The sequence below is a fragment of the Anolis sagrei genome, chromosome 3 (genome assembly GCF_037176765.1).
Source record: "Anolis sagrei isolate rAnoSag1 chromosome 3, rAnoSag1.mat, whole genome shotgun sequence".
NCBI classification, from domain to species: Eukaryota; Metazoa; Chordata; class Lepidosauria; order Squamata; family Dactyloidae; genus Anolis; species Anolis sagrei.
The window spans coordinates 90,234,101-90,252,930 of NC_090023.1; the positions used below are offsets into that span (position 1 = coordinate 90,234,101).

Consider the following 18,830-nt stretch of genomic DNA (forward strand, 5'->3'; position numbering starts at 1 on the left):
CAAAAACATGCAAATGTGAGTAGATAAATAGAAACCCCTCCAGCAGGAAAGTAACTGCGCTCCATGCAGGCATGCTGGCCACATGACCTTGGAGGTGTGTACGGACAACTCCTGTTCTTCGGCTTAGAAATGGAAACAAGCACCACCCCCCAGAGTCAGACACAACTAGACTTAATGTCAAGTGAAAACCTAATTGCACTGTGTAATTAGTTGCTTGAGATTCTAATTGATTTGGAGTTAGCATTTCATTTATGCAGTATTTTATCAGTGTGCTGAGGTTGGAAGCATGAGAAGCAATGTTGTGTGTAGCAATAAACACAGGGTTAGCCTTTGGTTTGGTAACCATAAGTATATGACACATTTCAACTGGATGAGGATAGTCTCACACCCGGTAACATCAGTACAGAAGTATGCTGACACAGGGATCGGGCGTTTACAGGAGCAAGAACGAAGAAATGATTTTGGGTGTGGTGACAGGGAAAAGGTGGAGGGACAGAGTGACAAAAGAAGACTGTAGGAGCTGGGTGGTGTTAAAAGTGATGAGTAGATATTATTGAATGCACTTACAAGACAGTGAAGGATGACAATAGATTGCTTCTTAAAGCAGATGACTATAAGGAGCATGTTATGAGCAGAATTCAAGTGAACACAGTGCCCTTAACATAATGTAATATGTTTGAAATTTCAAGAATTGCAAAAAGTTTCAAGAATAGCAAAAACTGCCTGTCAAGAAGTCAATATTTTTCAGTACAAGTGTATTTGTCCTGGGTGCGCACCATAGCTCCATGACCACGAAGCCTAGAAATTTGGCACGTTTTCTAAGGCATCCCTAGGAGTGTACATCTTGGAGTTACTTTGTTTTAAAAAGGAATCCATTAATTACAATGCTTGTATAGCTTGTAGCACTACAATCTATTAATAGGTAGAATTGTAACCCCGACCCTCCCTAGAGCTAAAGCAATAATTAAACAAGGTATTTTTAATTTCCCCAGAGGCATCTAGGCAGTTCTTTGTAATATCATTTTCTTAGTTGTTATTTTAGGCCCTTAAGTTGTTTCTGACTTATGGTGACTGTCAGGCAGACCTATCATGAGGTTTTCTTGGCAATATTTGTTCAGAGGGATTTTGCCATTGCCTTTTTGCAACTGCTTTACACTTCCAACTATTGAAAGGAAGGAGGCATTAGTCTTGCTACCTGATAAATGATGAGGAAAGTGAGAAGAGGGAAAGGCTAAAAAAGCACTGGGATGGTGGGAAAGAAAGCTGAGGAATAAAAAGAGTGGAGTGAAAGAAAAAGAAAAAACAACCTAATAAGTGTTGTTCCCCGCCCCCCAAATTGCAAAGCTGAGTGATTTTACTATTATTCAGTTCAGGTGAGATGTGAAGGTAGACTCACACATGTAATGCTTTAGTTTCCATTAACTGTTTTTACTGCTGTTTGGTAATAGGTATATAACCTAAAATGAAAGCTACAGAGTGTTGGTTTTTCTTTCAATACTCCATCTCTCTTTTCTGCCGTTACATATATGGAGCAAATTATTCCATTTAGCTTAGTAGGTATTGCTTCTAGGGGTGTAGTGAGTGCTGTGTTCTTGTACATCTGCCATTTGTTTGAATTGGTCTAGTGAAAGAAACATGCAGTACTTTCCCGTGATATGAGGATAGCTCAGAGAATAACACTAGGTACATTTACTGAGATGTTTTTATTGTCACAATCATGATCTTACATCTCAGCAACAAATTTGTCTGTTGCTCTCAGGATTTCTTTTCTTTATGGGTCCGTTTTATTTTCTTCCTAGTAATCTTAAAGGGCCGAGAGTTTTCACTCTTATTTTGGCATAACAGCTTCAAACTCTTCCAGACATACATCTTTATCATTATTTTTGTCCATCTCTTTGAATATGGTATCGAAGATGTAATATTCACCAATATTATGGGAAAAGTTCTCACTCAAACTATTTGGCAGCATAGCCATCTTTTATTCCTTTTCATATCTTTTTTTTTATCCTTTGCTCCTCCACTTGTGGGATTTCAAATCTTATATTTACTTATATTCAAGTCTCACTGAGCTTCTGCATAAGCCTGTAGGATTGAGTTGCAAAGTGTTTAACTTTGAAGTAATCATTGCAGTTATTTCTTGTGATCGTTTCCCAAAATTCAAAAGATTAGCATGGTTAATGTATTTGGCACTGCAATTTCACTTTAGATTAAGAACCAGTTGTTTGCAATAAAAGTAAAAGATACAACTAAAATTGGGACTTCTATGATTCTCAATACTTTGATTTCCATATAGCATTCTCTGTAGAATATCCATGTAGTATCCTCATATCACACGCAATATTGCTTTTCTAGAGACACGTGAGACTTGGTCTTGGTATCAATATTTTTGTCTAAAATATAAATAATGCAAATAAAAGTAAATATGATTCTTTCTTAAGGTCATTGATATGCCTGAACACAATCCTGGAGATATGGGAGGAACAATGAGACTAGGGAAAAGAAAAACCATCTTTAAGACAGAAGATTCTGTCCTAAGTAAGTTGTAACCTCTTTGACCAATGTACTTCCTTTAGTCATAAAAACATATATGTGTGTGTGTGTGTGTCATATTCAAATGTGTACTATTTGTTATCCTTGAGTATAATTTAATTCAGTATGTTCCATCAAAACACATCACAAACTCGGTTGATGGGGACCTTCCAAGGTTGCAGCTTTCTTTCCCAGAATGGCCTCCTCCCTGATGTCCTTCCATTGGTATTCTAAAACTTGTTTATTCACGCAGGCTTTTAAAGAAGAAGGTTTTTGAAGTGCAAGTCAGGGGGTGCTGTTGTTTTTAGCTTTGAGTACGTTTTTATGGGGTTTTATGGATTTTAATTGTGATTTTTTAAAAATACAATTGATGTTTAATCCTGATTTAATCTTTGTATATTTGTAGATTTTAAATTGTATTGACATGATTTTAATGTAAGCTGCTTTGAGTCTCCTTGTGGAGAGAAAAAGCAGGGTGTAACTAAACATAATCATAATCATAATTGTTTCTGTAAAATGCCTTATATTAAAGAATCCCATGGCAGCATGCAATAAAATTAGGTTAGGGCAATTTGAAACAATAACAATCCTTTTAAAAGATGAAATGTACAGGGGAGCACACAACCCCTCTTTTACGTGAGCTCCACTGGCTGCCAGTCTGGTACCAAGCACAATTCAAAGTGTTGACTTTAGCCTATAAAGCTCTAAATGGTTCCGGCCCAACTTACCTGTCTTTACCAAAACATTTTGGTTCTGAGTTGTTTTATCCAAAGTTGCATGAGTTGCAAAATTGTTTTAAACTCTTTGCAGTGCTTTCAACTGTATTGCTTTAAATGTACGTTTGCTATCCTTCTACTCTGTTAAACTGTTAAATAATTGTAAATGTTTTACAATTATTTTTAAATGGTTTAAGATTACTTTTTTTCTCTGTGAGGTTAAAGAAGCAATCCACAACACATGTTTAATCCCAGTGCCTACAAATAAGGGGGGAGATGTTATTTCTCCTTCCATTTGGACTTTTAGAATATGTTTGTATATGTATATGTATCGATAGACAGATGAATCTCAAACTCTTGGTGATTCCTCCAAGACTTTGGAACTACTTTCCTAGGGCAGTGTGTCTAGCTTTCTCCTTGTTGTCTTTCTTTTGTCAAGTGGGACCTCTTTTTTATTATTGCAGCAGGATTTTAGGAACTGACGCTTAAGGGATTTTATCTTTTGACTCTTTAACAGACTTGTTTTAAACCTTTTCAATTTTATTGAATTGCATTTAACAGTAGCTTTTGTGTGTGTTTATGCTTCATATTTTTGTACCTTTTCCTGTGTTTTCAATTTTATGTTATTTGAAACACAATTTTGAGAAATTGAGAGGATATGAATGAAGAAATCATTATCACCATCATTAGGTATACAGAATCTCACTGTTGTTTACTAAAGAAAAAAATACATGAAAAAATGACATTGCATTTTGCTTTTTCTCTTTGTGATTGAACGATGGGGCAGAGTACTTTGTTTCCTTTGGTGCTTTGGCAGAGGGCAGCGAGGTTATGTTTTCCTGAAAAACCCACTTTGCAGGGAGGTGTCTTATTTTTAATTCCAAAAAATGAGAAGCAAAAGGTGATTTTATTATTCTGAGCTGAGGCTTTTCTAGGAAGCAACGCCTTATTTTCTTGCTTGCAGAAAACGTGGGGATGGAGAGACAAACCCCCCACAAATATTCTTCAGCATTATTTCTAATTCTTCATTTTCTCTCCCCAAACTTTTCGTAATATTGTGTTCCCTTGCTTGTTTTGTAAAAGAGAACAGCAAGCACAGAGGCATGTCTTGCAGAAATGCAGCATATGGTATGGATAAGCAACAGAGAACAAATAATAAAGGGATTTGGTCTTTACCGTGCTAGTTGTGCTTTTCCAAGAAGTGTTGGCAATGTTTCGATTCTTCTGAAGTCTTTGAATTCCCAATCCTGAGGCACAAGTCTTCCTTTTCCATACCAATGAACAGAGATATGGACTAAGGGAGTTTTTCTCTTCTTTCCTTATGTCTTTAGAGGATCTGACAGGAGCAATATGCTACCAATGCTGCATCAAAAAATAAAATTTGTGAGACAGAAGGAAGTTCTTGCTTTCCCCTTCCACATCAACTGCCCTAAAATAGGAGTATGGTTGTTGTTGTTTTTTTCTCTTTGAACTTTTATAGGACTGAAAATCCTGCTTTTATCCTTGGCAATATATAATTGGCATAACTAGGATTTCTGTTTTCTGAGTTTAATGTGGCTCAGAACAGGGGAGGGCAAATAATTCTTGCATTATTTAAGTATGTTTGCTTCCAAACACTTCAATGAATGCTGCATACTGGGAGTCATGTTCCAACAAATATCACATAAAGCAATATGAATTCATTGAGTCTGGAAATAAAGAGATACCTAATGCAAATTAAGAGTACATGTATAATGTACATGCCATTCAGTAACTCAGCAATGACATTTTGCATCAGTGAAACCTCCAAACTATCGTCAAATGAGCCATGTGTAAGGATAGTGTGGTAATGAGACACGATATTGCTAAAGCTTAACCCATTGGATTGTTTTAGTCCAAGGAAGATTTAAGTTAGTGAAGATGTATTTGGATCTAGGCACTTTGAGCTAGTGCAGTCAATTTTAGTTACTATAACAAAGCTGGGTTCAATAGTGCTTCTAACCTCCTTTAAACAGAGGTTGGATGGACATCTTTCAGGTTATGTTTTAGAAGTGTATTCCGAGGTGATCTAAGATTCTGGGATTTGATTAATCTAGCTCCATCCAAGTCCAGGATATTACAATATGTCAAGCCTGGAACTAGCCAAACCAGCCTCTCCCACTTCAGATTCATCTTTCTGGCTGAGGTCTGTCTCATTATTGCTTCCAGACATTGGTCCAGCCTTGTATGACTATAACCTGATTTAGATGGAACAGAAAGATAAGAAGGGGCATGGCTTTGTGATTCTTTGATGCTAGAACAGCCTCTTATTATTCATTAACCTTTTGATTACCTAATGTACATTTTGCTTTGAAAGTTCTTGCTGAAGTTTCTGTCCTTTACTTAAAAGGTTTAGTAGGGAAATACTCATGAATATGGGTATTCCTGGTGGTGCAACGAGTTAAACCATTGAGCTTTTGAACTTGCTGACTGAAAGGTTGGCAGTTCAAATCCTGGGAGTTAGGTAAGCTCCCGCTGTTAGATCCAGCTTCTGCCAACCTAGCAGTTCAAAAAAATGGAAATGGGAGTAGATCAATAGGTAGTGCTTTGGCGGGAAGGTAACAGTGCTCCATTCAGTCATGCTGGCCACATGACCTTGGAGGCATCTACAGACAATGCCGGCTCTTTGGCTTAGAAATGGAGATGATCACTACTCCCCAGAGTCAGACTTGACTAGATTTAATGTCAAGGGAAACCTTTACCTGTACTATGGTTAAAGTAAAATGTCTACTAAAATTGTAACATCTGTATCTCTTTTCTTTCCAACTCTTTGTGTTTTTTTTTTAAAAAGGAAAACTCTATGGTGATCAGAGTTTTATAGAAGAACGGCACAGACATCGCTATGAGGCAAGTGACAGCTAACAGGTGGCAGGGAGTGGTTTGACAATAAAACAAAATCTCAAATGTGTGCATTGTGGTTATATCTGAATATGAAGCAACATTGTAGTTATATCTTTATCAGACCAGGCAAAAGGCATGAATGTCATCACCCTAACCTTTCAAGCCCTTTGTTGTCTTCATAATTTAAAAGTGGTAAAAATCATACAAAGGACAAAAAGTGGCAGTGTTAACAGTCACGGATATCCATCTTGTCTGAGGCATTTGTTTAAGGCTATCTTGGAGGAAGGTCAATGCGGATGAAAGGTTAGGCCAAACCCCTGAATAGTCACAAGGCAGTAAATGAAATGCAAGGAAAAAACAGTCTCGCTTGGCAGCCGTAAATTGGTCCCTCTGGAATATTTAGGCTAATGTTTCCTTTTACCAACCCTTCCATAAAATCACCTGAAGTAAAACCTCAAAGAAGATGCAGTTCTCTGACTTTAGCATTGTCAATTTTCCTCCCGGCCGTGATTGTTTACCATATTTGCCTAATGATGAAACCAGTGGGCTTCAAAAGCTAATGTGATACATGTTGTGCTTAATGTTGTTTAGCCTAATAACAGTATAACCACAATGTATACTTTGGTTGCTAAGATAATGCTTCCTTTTATAGTAGCTTTCTTTGAAAAATGCTATATTATTTCCTGTTCAGCAGCAGGCTCACTTTTGATTTAAGGGCTGGAAAAACAGAAGTTGTCTCTATGTTGTTAAGATTCCTACAACAGAGAGAAAAAACATGGGCAAATAGGAGAAAGCTAAGATACTACTGCTTAGATTTCTGAGGCTCTAAAAAGGGCAGGTAAACAGGAGATTCCTGAGGTCAAAAGTTGGGGCATCCAAACACTTAGGTCCCTTTTAGGAGATTAATTATTTTATTTATTTACTTTGCTTGTATACCGCAGTTTCTCAGCCCGTAGGCGACTCAACGTGGTTCACAACAAGGGCAAAAAAGTCAACCCAACAGGCATAAAAAATTTAAAAAACCATTAAACAACATAATATACAGGGTAATAATACATCAATATCAACACATTAAGGTCTCGTAACTAGAATCATGATCCAATTCGTTGTCCAAATTCCGTATCCTATATTCATCATGTACAAATGCACAGTTTATCCAAACACCTGTTCAAACAGCCAGGTTTTTAGTTTCCTTCGAAATACCATTAACGAAGGGGCTGATCTGATGTCCAAGGGAAGGGCGTTCCACAGCCGAGGGGCCATCACAGAGAAGGCCCTGTCCCTCGTCCCCGCCAGCCGTGCTTGAGACGCAGGCGGGATCGAGAGCAGGGCCTCCCCAGAAGATCTTAGAGTCCTGGTGGGTTCATAGACAGAGATACGTTCGGATAGGTAGCTTGGGCCAGAACCGTTTAGGGCTTTATAGGCCAACGCCAGCACTTTGAATTGAGCCCGGTAGCAAATCGGCAGCCAGTGGAGCTGATGCAGCAGAGGAGTTGTATGCTCCCTGCGCTTCGCTCCTGTTAATATCATGGCTGCCGAGCGTTGGACTAGTTGGAGCTTCCGGGCCGTCTTCAAAGGCAAGCCCACGTAGAGAGCGTTGCAGTAGTCTAAAGGGGATATAACCAGAGCGTGGACTACCATGGCCAAGTAAGACTTCCCAAGGTACGGGCGCAGCTGGCGCACAAGCTTTAACTGTGCAAATGCTCCCCTGGTCACCACCGAAACCTGGGGTTCCAGGCTCAGCGATGAATCCAGGATCACCCAAGCTGCGAACCTGCGTCTTCAGGGGGAGTGCGACCCCATCCAACACAGGCTGTAACCCTATACCCTAATAACCCAGGAAGAGATGGGTGCAGTTTAGCTAGAGAAGAGAACTAGAGGGCTCAGGTGCAGTGGGACAGGAAAGGATTGACAAACCATGGAAAAATAGGATAGGAGAGGATCAAGACATTGTTGCTAAGGTTTCTGAGATGAAAAAAGAAAAGAAAACAGTATAACATTTTCTGGGGTACAGCCCTTGATGTCCCCTTTGAAGGTATTAGGGTATGCAGTAACTAGCCACAGGTAATGAACACTGCAATGCCAACACAGGTTTACATTTGAGTGTACATTTCCACCAGTGTTAAGATACCCAGATATTTTTGAAGCAAACTGTTTTGTTTTCTTTGTTGTTATTTTTCCCTTTTCATCATAAATCCAGGGTTGATTCACTTCTTTGAAGAGAAAGACTAGGCATTTGCTTTATTTTCTTTGTTTTTTTCCCTTTTCAAGGTAAATCCGGAGTTGATTCTCTTCTTTGAAGAGAAAGGCTTGACATTTGTTGGCCATGACACTGAAGGAAAGCGAATGGAGATCATTGAACTGGATGGTAAGCACGTCAGCTTGTGACGACATCTAATGGATGATGAAGTGTTTATTTCACAGAAGCATGTTTACATCTTATTAATCATTCAGCCTTGTGTTAAAAAAGGAACTGACCAGCTACAGCAGAAATGAGACATTCACAATGAGATACTGGTTAGAACTGTAATTACTCAGGTTTTGATCACAGAAAGTTTAATCTTTCAGTAGGAAGAAAGTACAGTCAGTCCCCAAGTTATGAACAAACTAGGTTCTGTAGGATTGTTTTTAAGTTGAATTTCTTTGTAAGTTGGAACAGGTGTATTTTCAAACTTCAGATACACACACATATACACACACACAGCTTTGGATAGCATTGGGAAGGGTTAATACCTTTGTGGTGTTTGTTTGACAGTTTGTGCCCCTGTTCAGAAGATTTCACCTCACTTTCTCTCCCTATGAGAATTGGATTTTGAAACATTTGTCTTGGTGTTGGAACAAGGATTGGTGCTAAAGCTTCAGTGGAGACACCCCTTTCTCATGAGAACTCTTTCAAGAGGAAATTTCCCTTCCTAGGGGTAGAATTCTCTCACTTCCTGCTGTCTCACTCCCATTCTTAACTGTGAGTTGTTTGTAAGTTGGATGTTTGTAACTTGGGGACTGCCTGTATACAGATGAGCTATTATCCAGACAGGTCAGCTTGGGTGATGCTATCCTGTGATACATTGTTCCGTAAGGAAAAAAGAACTGGAAGGAAGTGCTGTTGAAATTTTCATTTTGTAATCGTATTAGTTGTTGATGAAGCTGAAGAAATCATAAATTATTTTTGTTTAACATAGGTTTGTCAGGTATTTCAGTACCCTCATCAGATACTAAATTTTTGTAGATGCTGAATTTACTATCACTCATTCTTAACTGGTTTTGCAGATATATGTTAAGGTTAACAAGAGGGAAAGAAAACCGAAAAGCTATTGCATTTTAAATATATTTTTTTGAAATATTTATAACTTAATTTTCCAAACAAATAGGTAACAAATCTTCATACAGTTTAGTTATATTTATTTATACTTCTAGTGAGCTGCTGTTTATAAAAGCTAAATGTACACATTCATTTGAATTTAAAATATTGATAAAGTGTACCATTGTATTCATCCCTGCAATTTCCTTAAATGTAAGGTTGTACATATTTTTTTGTGATTATGTTAAATAGATATTAAAACTAGAATAATTATAGAGAATTACTACAGAGATTTAAAAGCAAAAGTTCAAAGTGCATTAAAATGTAAACATGTTATGAAAACCTGAAGCACCATTGGATAGCTATATATAATAAAAGTTATTATTTCTATAAAGTCATGTTGCTTTACATGAAATGTAGTTTCCCTTTTTGGAGTTATTTCAAACTTGGTATGTATTTAATAATTTAATAATTTGGATTAGATTACTCCTTGTGTGTACGCTGATACTCAAACCACAATTCATGTCTTGCTTGAAAATATTTATGCATGAAGTATAACGAATATGGCATGGTTTAAATAGCATGTTCCTCTGAAAGAAATAAGAAAAACAATAAAATCTGTAATGATTTTCTAGAATCCATTTTAGGTGGCAAGATGCTTCATTAGTAAGGAAAATCAAATCAACCAAGCCATGGAATACATCTGCCTTATCACAAATGAGCCAGGCAAATGAGCAGATGTGAGAATCCATGTCACTGATAAGGGGCTGAGATATGCTTCAGGAGAGATGTTTAATTTCAGAGACTGAAACACATTTTCTCTATGACAAGTGTTTCTCATCTGAGAGGCATTGCAAGGGAAAGTAGCTGATTGCAAGGAAGGAATTGAAGCTTTGCCCAGAATAATTATCTCTGCTTGCCTCACAATCAAGAAGAGTCAGCTGAGGGGAAAGTATTACAATAAGGAGAACATGGGATATTTCTTTTTTGTTGTGAATGGCAAGAGAAAAATAATACAAAGACTCATATTTCCATAACAAAAGGATTTGTTTCCTGAAATTGAAAAATCAAAGTTATATGAAAGAATATCAAATGCACTAACAGGAAAGAAGGCATTCATACAAAATGATACATGAGCCTGTTGTTGTTGTTGTCATTTGCTGCCGTTGCTGTTGTTATTTGCAGGTACATGATTAAGCTAGACATACTACCATCAAGTTTGTTGTTGTTATTTGCTGTCAAGTCATATTAAAGTTATGGCAACCCTATAATGTGAGACCTCCCGAGCCCCCATTATTAACAGCCTTTCTTGGGTTTTGCAAATCTGGACTATGGCTTCATCAGCTGAATCAATCCGTCTGCTGTAGTTTTCCTTGTTTTCTCCTACTACCTGTTGCACTCTAGCCTTGCTGTTAACCTTTTTCACCCAGCACCACACCAGAGTCCAATAGTATCTAACTACAACAGTTTATTTAGAAAAGTATGTACAAAAGAGGGAAAAAAGGCAATTCCCCAAAAGCAATAGAAAAGGTACCATAAAATAGCAGTAGTCCATATATACGTTCAATAATCCATAAAGGCAAGGCACATGGAATCCAGGAAATCAAGATCATAGGCATAAGCATGAAAACAGTAAATTTTTCAAGGCAAAACTCTTACAGGAACATAGGCAAGCACAGGAGACAAGATTCAAGAGCATGAGAGCTCATCCTGGAACTTTATTATATGGCAACATTGTCTGATCTAGCGACTCTACAAAAAACAAAACAAAAAAACCCACTTAATTTAAGCTCAGGCCCTAGCAAGAAGCCAGGAGGTCATCTCTCTGACACCTGGGTTTGAAAGACTTCTCATGGAGTTTCAAGGACTTTTCACGGGAGTCTTTCTGATCATCTATCTATGTGGAGGCCTAATCTGATATCGTGGATAAACTCCTCATCTGTTGAAGGCCAGTTCCCAAGAGAACTGCAATCCCAAGCATGCTGTTTCTTCTGCAACTGCTGGCCCTTCTTTCTGATCTAAGACCTGCAATTCAGCCTATGTTTCAGCCTTATCACACACAGACTCAGTGAGAAAACCATCATCCCCCTCATCCTCTGAGGATTCCCCAGCAACCTGCTGCTGAACTCCAACATTGCCTTCCACTTTCCCCAGTATTATCATCCCCTCTCCCCCCAATGGGTCATCTCATCTCACTCCAAAGGATCATAGCTTTGATCTTGAGTTAGGGGGTCTAAGTGAATTAAGTTGTTAAACTTGGCCACATATTCTGTTGGTTTAGATCAATAATTTTTCAGATTTTTGAGAAGCTCTCCTTTTGCAGTATTTCCCAATTTCTTTACTGTTGAGGCTCAGCGTCACGGCAGTGGATCTACTACCAGTTGCAGGAGAAGGAGGAGTGATGCTGAATCAGACCTGGATCAGCGTCAGCTGAAGCGCATTCGTGATATCATTTTGGCCCCGAGCGATTCGGAGGACTTTGCAGGGTTCGGCCCTGAGGACCTAGTAGAGTCAGATTACCGGGGAGTAAAGCGGGTTGCCAGTGAGTCTGACAGTGATAACGATACCCTGAGTAAGAGACTTAAAGATACAGCTGACAATTCCAGTTCAGGGGAATTGGAAGCCAGTGAGGATGAAATGGAGGAGGAACTGGATTGGACTCTTGTTAAGAACATTAGGGACATATGCACCCAAGCTACGTCCAGTGATGAGTTCGAAGGGTTCCAAGATACCTGGAAGGAAGGTTCATCTTGGCAGGATCAGGAATTGGATCAACGATGGCAGCGTTGGCGTGGCAATGAGGCAGCAGCTGAGGGAAATGATTCAGATGCTAGTAATGAAGGTCAATCAAGTGATGGTGACTGTGAATAAATTGAGCACGCTGGGAGGTGTAATTTTGCAGAAGACAAAGTGTTGCTTATGTGCTTTGTGCTGCCTAACCTCTGTTTGGGTCCCTGGTATCCAGCTTTCCTGCCTTGTGTATCTTGACTTCGGAACCGTTCTACGTGAGTGACTTCGTCCTGCCCCTGACCTTGGAATCGTCTTTGGACTACGCAACTGTTTATCGGACTTTGTTATTGCTCTGGACTCTGCTTGATTAAGAAGCCGTTTTGATTTTGTGTTTGCCACATGCTCTTGTTTACTTCTGCTTTCCTTTTTGCTGAGCTCAAGTCCTGGAAGATCCTGCTTATAACTTCTTTGTTTACCTGCCTGAAGGCTCTTTTGTTTTGCTAATTGCACTGCTGTTAAGTGCTCTTTTCAGATAGAGACTCATTAAAGACTGCTGTTAACACTTTAATTGCTGTGTAAGACAATCTCTGTTACCTAAGTCACAACATTTACAGCTCTAAGGTTTACTGAAGTTTAAAAAAAACAGAAAGAAAAGGAGTACCCCCCAATTAGGGCATTGAAGAATGAGCATGTTCACTGGCCACAACATGATAACATTGGAAGAAATCAGATAATCTATTGGTAGTGGGAATGGAATGGCATATTTTCAGTGAGGGCATATCTGAAAAGCATGTACAAAAGTGGAGCAATGAGCTCAGGAATTTAGTTGCAGATCCCAGTTGCATTGACTTGTCTTTTAAAAAGTGCTTACAAGAATATACAACAAGAAAAATGAGCACAACACTCCTTGAACACTTTTAAGTTTTCATTCCTGATTAGATTATCAAAAATACATTAATCACTAATGAAATAATTTGTAATAATATCCCAAGATACCATTATGTGTTGAAAGCTTGCCTGTAATGTTGTTTAAAGTGTATTTTTAGAATAAAGAAATTAGATTGTTCATTTTGCTCTGTGATTTGTCTTCAGATCATCCATATTTCATTGGTGTCCAGTTCCATCCAGAATTTTCCTCAAGACCCATGAAGCCCTCACCTCCTTATCTGGGTCTCTTGCTTGCAGCAACAGGTTCACTCAGTGCATACTTGCAACGTGGATGTAAATTGTCTCCTAGGTAACAATTCTTTTGTTATTCTTATAAAACTCTAGAAAGAAGAAGTCGCTTTGGAAGTATTTCTAATTATCATCATGGGCAATGCAGCATTAAACCCTTGTATGCAGCAGGACTGAAGACTGATAGGTCCCAGGTGCGAATCTAAGGAGAGTATGGATGAGCTCCCTCTATCAGCTCTGGCTCCCCATGTAGGGACATGAGAGAAGCCTCCCACAAGGATGGTAAAACATCAAAAACATCCGGGCATCCCCTGGCCAACGTCCTTATAGACGGCCAGTTCTCACACACCAGAAGGGACTTGCAGCTTCTCAAGTCACTCCTGACACACACACACCATAGGCAATCTCTCATGGCTAAGTATGATTGTCTCCCAGAGGTAGAGTCTTGTTGGTGGATCCCTAAGTGACCATGGATTCTGGATCCACACAGCCTTTCATATTGAGGACATAGACACAGGTAGTCCCTAAGTTATGAACAAGATAGGTTATTTAGGTTTGTTATTAAGTTGAATTTGTTTGTAAGTCAGAACAGGTGCATTTTTAAATGTAAGGAAACAAGGTTTGGTGAGAAAGCTTCAGTGGAGACACCTTTTTCCCATGTTAACTCTTCCAGGGGTGAATTTCCCTTCCTGTGGGTAGATTTCTCTCACTTCCTATTGTCTCAACCCTGTTCTTAACTAGGAGTTGTTTGTAAGTCTGATGTTTGTAACTCAGTGATTGCCTGTATAGCAATTACATTATTATTACTACTACTACTACCACCACCACAAAGGGTAATAACACTAGATTATGTTGAAATTGAAAAGGTTATGAGATAAACAATTTGTAAGTTAAGAACTCTTTCAATCTCATGTAATTAATTATATCATGATTGTCTGAAATAAATAAATAATAGTGATGAGGTCTCATCAGATATTTGTTCACATTTACCCAAGTTTTATAAGAAGTAATGATTCTGCCTAAATGGTTTCATTGAATCAGTAAAAGTTATTTTACTCATATAGTATAGGAGAGAAGAAACTGACCACTCCCTAAAGCAAGCCTTTGAGAAATTGTATTAAGAGGATGAAATCTGCTTGTGTCTGTTTCACAGAGAGACAAACAGATCATTTCAGATGATAACATTTTGATGCAGGCTAAAGACTCTTCTAGGAACTGTTCCAATAGGTCATAGATTTACCATATGTCAATAATAAAACAGCACACAGACCTCTGGAGTGAATTCAGATCTCAAACAATGAACACACATAACTTATCCTGAAGCATTTGAAGTAAAACTTCAGAAAGAGGAAAACAATTTTATTTACAGGTTGATTATACACATAACCAATAAATGCTACAAAGTATACCATACAATCCAGCATTCATCTGTATATAGATCAGTGGTTCCCAACCTGTCGTCCGCAAGAACTAAAATATGGTCCGCGGCCTCACCTTTACTACATGGTTACACATGGTTTTCTGTGGGCGAGCAGATGGTGACTGCTGGATGGCATATGTTCTGTATTAGAAACTAGAGCTGTTGTGATTTTTCCAATGCAGCTTTCTGAATCAGCACTCCAAATAACCAAACCGAATCTTAAGTTTACCAAAAACTGATATGTAACCCTTTTGGTACTAATATTGGAGAGCGGTCCCTGGTCAAAGTGGTCCCTGTTCAAGTGGTCCCTCAACAAGTGGTCCCTGGTCAAAAAAAGGTTGGGAACCAAGATCATTTATGTAGCACTTGACAGTGTGAGAGAGGGTTCTTGTATGCTATAAAATAATGAGACAGTGTCAAACATTTCTTTTTTATCCTGTACCTAATAATGATTGTAATAACGTTATGGTGTTGTTATAATATTTGTAGGTAGGGTTAGTTCAGTAATCAAAACAGTTTAATAATGTCAAGTTTTATCCTGTGCTTCCTTGGATATATTCAGAAAGAAGTAAGTATAACAATGATTTTGATTTTAAAAACCACATATTGACCACAATAAATAAGGTTTTGAACCAATAGGGAGGCAGTTCCTGAGATTAGATACAATTATAAAAGATTCTACATTGTCTTTTTAGCCTTTTTTTCTGTTTTTTTTTAAACAAATTCTTCCTATTCATTATTTCATCATCTGTTCCTACATAGTGAACTCATATCTATTCTAATTTAGTAAAAAAGCAAAACCATGCAACATGAGATCATACATCTTGCACATATACAAGAACAAGAGGACAGTGCATGAGAGTTGTGTTTATGTGCCACATAGAACTGGATGTTGCAGTTACCAGATTAAGAACAGCATAAGTTGGAACTTTGCTGAGAAACCCGAGGTGAAAAATTGAACTTTGTTTTTTGCCCCATTTCTGTTAAGTGACAGCTACAGCGACCTCAGTGATGACAGTTTTCCAGAAAAAGATCTTCCAGAATCAGAGGCAAGATAAATATTCTTCAGAAGAAAAAAGGGGAACACAGACTAGACAGGTAAACTGGATCACAACTTCAGTGAGAGATTTTTCTCAAAGCAAAAAACAGTTTCTGAGAAGCAACAAACACACACACACAACTTTTCATTTTGGGAGCCGGTAGTGATTTGAGTGTTGAACTATCACTCTGAAGTCCAAGTTTTGAATTCCTGCTCAGCCATGGAAACCCTGTCTCAAGCCCCATTGACAGACATTGCCATTATCATAGTCAGTGTAACTGCATTGAACTGGATTATATGACCATATAATGCAGTTCAATCTGCACGATAATGATAGTGTCAGTGGGGCCTCAGGAAGGCAAAGGCAAACACCCTCTGTGGCAAGTACACCTAAGGGATGCCATAAATGGGAAACATCTTGAAGGCACACAAGGTACACCTAAGTAATGCCATAAATAGGAAACATCTTGAAGGCACACAACTACATCATCAACATCATCAAGCATCAACAGTGCGAATCAAATTAATGTCAATTCCTAATTGTGATGAGATTAAGGGTGTCTTTTTGTCATAACGTCTGCAAGACACTGTTAAATCAGATTCTTGCCCCCTTTTTTATCTGTGAATTTACACTGTATGTAGTTTCCACGTAGGAGGAAAGAGAGCAGGGGTGGCATGACTCCACATTCCTCTTCTGCATGTTGAGACCGACTGCCTGCAAAGTTAAGCCACCTCTATATGTATTATCTGAGTTTTCAGGATACTAAATAATATGAAGCGCTAGCATGGACTGAGGAAGCTCACTGTTAATTGAAGAAGGCTTTGTTTTCCAATAACAACAAAAATATTTATTTGTTCTCCACCTTTCCTAATGGCTTAAGGCAGGGTACAACATAGTCAAAACACATCAACATAAAATACATACAACAAAATACATGCAACAAAAACACCAATAAAATCATACATTCAAACACATGGTGCAGAGATCAAGGTATGATATTTACCAGATGGCTATATTGTTGGTGCACAATTAACGTTTAAAAAATCTAATGCTGTGATTAGCATTTCTTCTATTGAGCATACCCCAATGTGCCATACACCAAAAGCTTAATGTGCCATACACCTAAAGCCTCTCTGAAAACATCCAAGTTACAAAGCGATGAAGGAAAGGGTGTTTCGGACTCCACTCCCCTTTCCTCGTCCTCCTTTGAATGTGAAACTAGCAATCAATGCTTGCTTTCTTGATGCACAAAACAAATCTTTGTCAGATCTGTATCTAGCCCATTAATTAGAGGAAACTTTTAAAAGTGGCTGATATTCTCCCTGTGTATGCATAAACCCCTGGTCATTCTAAGTTAAGGATTTCCTTGTTGACCTGTTTTCCAAAAATTATGCCTTCGTACATTCAGACTGCACTTGATTATGTGAAAATTGGTCTTTATAAATAGATCTTAAAATCACAATCCTCATCTGTTTCCCCTAATTTTCTGCTTCAAACCTTTTGTCTCAAAGCACCTTTAGCATTTAAATATGTATGCATGTATTTTTGTTGGTTGGTTGGTTTCTTGGTTTTCTTTCCTTTCCTCCTTTTTTCTCTCCCGCCCCCCTTTTGTCTGCCTTCCTTTCTCTTCCTTCCTTCCTTCCTTCCTTCCTTCCTTCCTTCCTTCCTTCCTTCCTTCCTTCCTCTTTCTCTTACCTTTCCCTCTTTCCTTTCTCTTCTTTCTTTTCTTCTTTCCTTCCTTCCTCCTTTTTTCCTTCCTTCCCCTTACTGCATTTTCACTTTATTTATCTCCCCATCACATGACAGAGAGCCAAGCCACAGCCAATCAGCTTTGTTCCTTTTCTTTCAAACCCGTCAATTATTTTAAGTTGATTAATGTAGAGTATTTGTGCTAAATATGGTCCATATTCATCAAGCCATGTAGGAGCATTTGGGGTACCAACCAACATACTTACATACATACATACTTTGACGGTTATATATTTAATTTGATAAAGTATAGAAATATAAGAGAAAATGAATATTTATTGTGTACCTATCATGGCCAAATAGGTATAGGCCACTGGATCTCAACGGGTGGGTCCCCAAATGTTTTGGCCTACAACTCCAAGAGATCCCAGCCAGTTTACCAGCTGTTAGGATTTCTGGGAGTTGAAGGCCAAAACATCTGGGGACACACAGGTTGAGAATCACTGGTATAGACCTATTATAGGTTGCATTTAGCCCTCCCAGCAAGAGTTAAAGTATTCTCACTGCTGATAATATAGCTTTTTGTCATCGATTTAAATTAAAGTATTTGATTGTTTCTATATTGCAGAATTGACAGAAATGTTCTGGACATGGATTTTAAAACCTAACTTCTGGCTTTTGTTTCCTAGGATTCTACCTTTAACCTCATTTGTATAAACTTAGGACAGTCTTTGGTGCAATACAGGGACAGACCGCATCGGAGGGTCCAGAGATCTTTTCTGTCCGTGACACAGACACACCCTTCCAAGTTTCAAAAATGACAAATTGTACTGTTTAGTAGTGCAGTATTGCATTATTTTTTTCAGTGTCTCTGATATCCTTATTATTATCATCTCATTACAGACAGTCTCTTGTGGGCTGCTTCTTTGGATATCTCTTTGGAAAGGAGTGACAAAACTTGATGAACAAATAAAATGCTTATTGCAGAAGAAGTTGTATATTTTAATTTGCTATATTAAGAGATAACCATGTGAAAAAAAATCTGCAGAAGTTATCCTGTAGCTGAGTTGCTTTTTTTTTTAATGATTCTCCTCCTCTAAATAAAATATTTGTAAATATATGCTTTGATTCTTTTACAGACTGGATAAGAAAATCTCTAGTTTTTAGTGTTCAGGTCAGTAGATCATATATAAGTAAAAAAAACAAGAGGTTGGGAGGCGGTTTGATTCTCTGTATATGCTCTGAAAAAATTGTTGTATTATATGCCTTGGTGGTTATGGAAATTAATAGTATACTTGACTCACTGAATGCTTGTTACCAAATATTAATTATTGTCATCTCATATGGGTCAGATTTTTTTGAAACAATTTAAT

At 38.1% G+C, this 18,830-nt stretch overlaps 1 protein-coding gene across 5 annotated transcripts in view; it reads left to right on the forward strand.

Annotated features, from left to right (window-relative positions):
- The window catches only part of CTPS2 (CTP synthase 2), an 80,479-nt gene extending 61,904 nt beyond the window's left edge, over window positions 1–18,575 (forward strand). For 2 of the 5 annotated variants that reach the window (XM_060770023.2, XM_060770027.2), the window contains 6 exons: window positions 2,439–2,535; window positions 6,055–6,110; window positions 8,376–8,472; window positions 13,225–13,369; window positions 15,717–15,826; window positions 18,147–18,575. In XM_060770023.2, coding sequence (XP_060626006.2) covers window positions 2,439–2,535; window positions 6,055–6,110; window positions 8,376–8,472; window positions 13,225–13,369; window positions 15,717–15,786 — 465 coding nt within the window. In that variant the 3' untranslated portion in view covers window positions 15,787–15,826; window positions 18,147–18,575. The other 3 variants (XM_060770024.2, XM_067466792.1, XM_067466791.1) reach the window with 3 other exon arrangements.
- The last annotated feature ends 255 nt before the right edge of the window (window positions 18,576–18,830 follow it).